This window comes from Caloenas nicobarica, chromosome 1 (assembly GCF_036013445.1).
Source record: "Caloenas nicobarica isolate bCalNic1 chromosome 1, bCalNic1.hap1, whole genome shotgun sequence".
NCBI classification, from domain to species: domain Eukaryota; kingdom Metazoa; phylum Chordata; class Aves; order Columbiformes; family Columbidae; genus Caloenas; species Caloenas nicobarica.
In genome coordinates this window covers 131,233,292-131,239,291 of record NC_088245.1, presented here as the reverse complement: position 1 = coordinate 131,239,291, position 6,000 = coordinate 131,233,292, and the positions used below count along the sequence as shown (strand labels likewise).

The 6,000-nt window shown below is 43.3% G+C and overlaps 1 protein-coding gene across 1 annotated transcript; it reads right to left on the bottom strand.

The window, feature by feature from the left end:
• Nucleotides 1-1,088: 1,088 nt before the first annotated feature.
• GJA8 (gap junction protein alpha 8) lies at nt 1,089-2,291 on the bottom strand. The gene has a single exon (XM_065634368.1). The coding sequence runs from the start codon at nt 2,289-2,291 to the stop codon at nt 1,089-1,091; it is 1,203 nt and encodes a 400-aa protein (XP_065490440.1).
• Between the last annotated feature and the right edge of the window lie 3,709 nt (nt 2,292-6,000).

Genomic DNA, 6,000 nt, shown 5'->3' with positions numbered 1-6,000 from the left:
ACTTTTCAAACTTGAACAACCAGTTTTGTATTTTGAGGTTTGAATAGTCACATAGTTACCCAGACCCCTGGTTTAGGTTCACAGGTGTTTTCAGGACTCTGTACCTGAGATTTGCTGAGTGCCTGTAAGTTTGGGAGCTCCAGGGACTGAGCACATGTCAGGATCATGCCCTGAAGGTATATACTTGGGGGCTGTAGCTATTTACCCTTTTCACAGAAGCCTTCCCACACTTGCTTTGCTAAATCAAGTTTCAGATCTTTAAGTCACAAGACTACAAGTAAAAAATATCACTTGAATTTACTCTTTCCAGTTCTCCGAAATAGGCTTGGGGCTGGATGACCCTCTTGGGAACAAATAATCCATCTGTGAGCATCTGCTAGATCCTAGTAGAGAGCTATTGTTAACTTTGTCCGCTGTCAATGTCACTTGAAGAGGAGAAATATTTTTGACAAAGGGAAAATATTTTCACCTAACTCAGATTTGCATTCACAGAGAAATTGGGGACATTTTGGCCTTTATTTTCTGAATAGAGAGGGGAAATAGTGCTTACTATCTTAGTGTGGTGATGCTAAGCACAGAATTCACTTTGTGAATTAAATAACTGCAATTCCATGCCAACAGCAAAGGGGAGATCTGCTCAGCATGCCATAGGTGGAAACAGAAAAAGAAATACTAGATACAGTTGTTGATCAGTCTTCCCCATCACTGGCTGAAGAGACAGATCCTCCCCATGTTCCTAGAGAAATGTGGAACACAAAGCTTCCAGTAAATACATTCACAGTGGTGACATTTGGCTTTCACTGCCACATTAGATTTTGAAAGACATCAGTTATGTGTACAGTGTAGCTGTTACTGTAAAGAGTGAGGTGGCATGTGGAAACAGGGAAAATGTTCCTTTTCAAACAGACATACAGGGCAAATAAGGCACAGTTACCATGATAGTACCTTTCCAGTTGAGAATCTCAAGAGGAAATAATATTCAAATGGCCGTTTTAGCACTTTGCTTAAAAATAACTTTTGATTCTTTCTCTAACTCTCCTTTTCTCTTCAACCTTTTCCTTTTCATGTGCTCCCCATATTCTGCACCTTCATACAGTCAAATCGTCTGACCTGGCCCGGCTGCTGGCTTTACTTAGCCTGCTGAGGGGCCTCATATCAGTGGCCAGTTCAGCAGGTGCTGAAGGCCCTTCCACTTCATCGCTCACCACCTCCTCCGCTGCTTTCTTCACCCCTGGCTCTTCTTGAGGTCCCAGCTGCTCCTCTTCTAGTTCCTCCTCCTCCTCTGCTCTTACCTTCTCCTCTTCTGGTTCCCTTGCTTGTGCATACGATGGTAACCTCTCATCGAATGCCCTGGAGAGGTCTTCCAATGGTCCCATCCCAATCTTCTCCTCAAACTCATTGAAGGCTGATGGAAGGGGACTGGGCTCAACCCCTACTTCTGTGAGAGGGAAATAGTGGGGCACTGGCTTCTCTTCTTCCAGCAGCTTGTAGCCTTTGGCCTTGGGGATGGAAGGGACCGTGATGGCAGGGAGGGGCTTCTCAGGGACCTCCCCCAGCTGTTCCTCCACTGATCTTCTCAGAGCCCTCCGGATCCTTTTCACAATCAAGTAAGTGATCTCCACCAGGTTGAGGAAGAGGGACACAGAAGCCACCACCAGCATGAACATAATGAAGATGGTCTTCTCCGTGGGCCTGGAGACAAAACAATCCACAAGATTGGGACAGGGCCACCGCCCGCAGCGGTAAAGGGGGAGAATTCGGAAGCCGTACAGGAAGTACTGACCTACTATGAATCCCACCTCAAAGAGGGTTTTGAAAATGATGTGGAAGATGTAGGTTCTCAGGAGGGTACCCTCCAGACGAAACTTCTTGACCCCATCAGGGTTGTTGCCTTTGTTTTGATTTGGAGCCAGGGGCAGCTTCTCTTCATCCACCTCAGCTTGCTGACGCCTCTCAGCTTCCTCCCTCTCTTTCCTCTTCTCCTCCATGCGGACATGGTGCACCGCATGCCCAAAGTACATTAGCGAAGGTGTGGACACAAAAATGATCTGCAGGACCCAGAGCCGGATGTGGGAGATGGGGAAGGCTTCATCATAGCAGACGTTCTCGCAACCAGGTTGCTGGGTGTTGCACACAAAGTCTGACTGTTCATCTCCCCACACGAGCTCGGCAGCTGTTCCCAGGATCAGGATGCGGAAAATGAAGAGCACCGTGAGCCAAACTCTCCCGATGACAGTGGACTGCTCGTTCACCTGCTCTAAAATGTTCCCCAAGAAACTCCAGTCACCCATTTCTTACTGTCTAAGGAAAGAAAAGAGAAAGAGAATGACCACAAATTATGCTAAATTTAAAAGATTTCAGGTTTTCCCACTGATGCCTGTTGTTGATTTCAACTAGTAAGTATTTCCCTGACATGCTTTGAGAACAGAAAGAAGGTTGCTTGCTTGCTTATTTGCCTGATCACAATGGTTTATGAGCAGAAGAAAGGCTGGGAAGCCAGAGCAAACTGCTTGCTAAATTCTTTCTTCCCTGGCTCTAAATGGACAATTACTTTTCAGCTGGGGAGTATTATATATTTAACTCCTTTCCATGTAAGACTCCTCTGTGGTGCCTTGTAGGCTCCATTGCATGAACCTGCTTAGATTTTGTACACGTACAAGCACTTCACCAGCAGCACAGTAGAACAGATTTATCAGCATACAGCTCCAGTAGATAGAAAAGAAAGTGAAGCTTTCAAGCACTCAAGCTCTTCTGCACCAGAACCACACATGGGTCAAAAAGATCCCAAATTAGTGTCCGTTGTGCACCTACACAAACCTGAGATCTCTCTAGGTTGCACGTATTAATTCTACTTTAGAAATCACTCTGTTAGGTAAGAATAGCAATTAAAACACCATTACTATGTTAGTAATACTGTATAAGCTTAATAACTACCATATATACTAGTTTTGCTATATAGTGTGCATTATATACAATATAATTATTTAGTGTTAGTGGAGCTATTCTTTGTATCCTCTTCTGAAGACAGTTGCCACACTGACATTAGAACTAACCTGGAGAAAAAACACAAAAGTCTATAACTCGGACCTAAAATGCTATGTTCTCTCCCTAAAATGTCAGTACTGCTATCTGGCGCTATCAGATATCCTATTGGAAAGCTAAGAAAGTAGTCCATTTTCAAGTAATCCAAGTCAAACATTACATCTGTCATTATTTTTGCATGACAAGAAATTATTCCTAGGCCAGGACTTCATCCTGCATATCCTAAACTTCCCACTCTATAATTTTAGGCAATGAAAAAATCTATGAATGAGGGAAATAAAGAGGAAACTTGTTTGGGATGGGCTGATTTAACACATCACAGCAGTCTGAAGTCTCTGAGGAATGCAGAATATTAGAGTGATCCAGAAAGACTGACTTATGGACCGTGGTAAGTGAAACAGGGAACATTATTCATAAAATAGCTGTTCACAGGGATCTAGAAAGTTCATCTCTTAGATACTACCTACATCTATAGTTTCCTAAATGGAAACACAAATAGACCAGTGCTGGGAAAAAAAAGGTGCAGTGAATAGCATGGAAATCTGAGTATCTAAACTTCCCTCCTCCTTCACATACCACTGGGATATGTTTGTAATGCCATATGTTACAACACGCCAACACACACCGGTCTGTTTCAACTACTGTGTACACATATTCACACATAGACAAACACACAAAATATTGAGAGTTCTATGGCTCTGGGGAATTTCACAGATTTTCAACTGAAAAAAATCCTTCTGACATCATTTTTCTAGAACAAGACGGATTCATTTTCCTTGCCTTGAAACCTTGTAAAATTTTAAGCCCAGACACCCATGTTAGGAAATGAAGAAGAGAACACAGTCCTTCAGCTTGCACAAACACCTTGCATGCGTAAGCGGGAAACATATAATTTAATCACTGAAGAAAATTGCTACTTTCCCAGTCATTAAAGTTGTGTAAAAGAGTGCGTTAATGTCAGCGCTTACATTAACAAGTCTAGCAGAAGATTATGCTGTTTACATACATTATCTAAACTGATTTAAACATTCTCTTTCTGCAAATTCACAGAGCAAAGTACACCCAACAGCTCCTAATCATGTGCAACTCTGTAAAAAATACGACTACATACAATGTAAACTTCATTGTCCCCCCAGACATAGCAGTTACATCCATCCCTTTCTTTCTTTGTGAGTCACACTGATAACCACAGCTACCATTTGAACATTTCCACTGCAGCAAGCAAGAGCAACATTCTAGATGTGATAAACCTTATCATAACGGAAAACCCACTGTACAAGAGAAGGAAAAATGTTTCCTGTCTAACTCCTTCAAATGTCATGCTTGCAGCTTGCTACATTTGGCTAAACTCTTCCTGAGATCACTTCCGAACTAGTCACGTTTTTCAAAAATCTGCCATGCCCATCCTCTTTCTTTTCTGCTAGTGAAGTGGTTCGAGGTTGCTCAACCGGTTCAACTGCAAGGAACAATTTCGGGTGGACTGAAGGTAAGTGGTACAACCAGTTCAAATGTCTAGGATTAGACCTCTAAGCAGTCAGCCCCTCAAGTCTCAAAAGCAGTCGGTGCAAGCGGTGAATTTAGGCAGTCACCTTTCCCTTAAACTGCCTGTCGTGACGAAAAGAGCAGGAGACCACCTAAGCCCACTCAGAGTCAACAGACCCATGTTCTTAACTCACATGGGCTTGTTGCAAACCCCCGCCCTGCACCTTCGAGACATTGCAACCTGTGCATACTACCAGTAAAAAGATCGTACAGGTTAAGGACATTGAGTAAGCAACTTGCCGCTGTGAAAGGTTCCACCGAAGAAATGTGTCCCCCTCCTCTCTTGGCACTCTGCAGGGAAGAGTGAACTTTTGTCTCTCTTCTTCCCTACCCTAAAAGTCCCAATCTTGTCGCACGACTGAGCAGATATGACTGAATTGGCTCTGATGGTGGGTTTTAGTTGCCCTGCAATATTTAAGCTCCGAGCCAGACGGCTTTATGAAGTGAGTGACAGTTAGTGACGTGGGGAACAATAGGGAGAAAAAAATAGAGAAAGAGAGGCAGAGACACAGAGAGGAGAATCCACTGAACATGAAAGAGCAGAGCGGGGAGAGGAACAGGCGACAGGCAGTGAAAACCTAATACATGCATAAATGGGAGTTTGCACAGTTAAGCAGGGACCAAAGCATCTCTGCAATTCTGACACGTTTCAGCACAGCTCTGTGTGTATCCCCACTCGCTAGTCTCTAGGTGTTGTGGTGTGACAGGTGAAAAGGGAGTGCCAACATCTCTGATGGTGGCAGAATTAATTGAATTAATTTGTTACCCTATACCCAGCAGCCAAGTTGTGTTTCTTATTTCCAGCACAGGCATTCACTGAGGTACTGGGCCTGTCGTTGGCATTGTCAGATAGTTTGGACTGCTCTTTAACATCTTTTATCAGGAAGAAGTGGCAAGCATAGGAAAACTAGATCATCAGTCAATATTAATCAACACTGAAAAATAACAATTTTACAGTCTTGCATTTCAGTGTCTTAGTTCTGCTTAGTTTTTCTTCCAAATGCATCTTGCAAATGCACATGCATCAAAAATGTCTAAAACAAACTGTTTTGTTAAGGACCGTAGCCAAATTCCAGCAGCCCAGCAAACGGGAATGTTACCCCAGGCACAATTTCCTACCCCCAGCCATCTGCAAAAATGCTGGAGACCCTGCAGAAGAGAAAAATCACAGGCTCAGCAATGCATCCACAAATACAACTAACTGCCCTATGAGTTTTCATTATAAGCCAAAGGATATAACTTTATTCTGAGGTGCTATTTTTGTAGTCTTTTTGTGTGAATTGCTCAGAGTGTGCCCTTGGTACTCAGCTCTGAAAAAAAAGAGGATTACCGGAAGGAAGATCTGCTAAGCAACAATACTCATACCAGCCTCATAAAGTGATGAAGCAGCAAGTAGCTGCAAGTAGCTCTTTATGC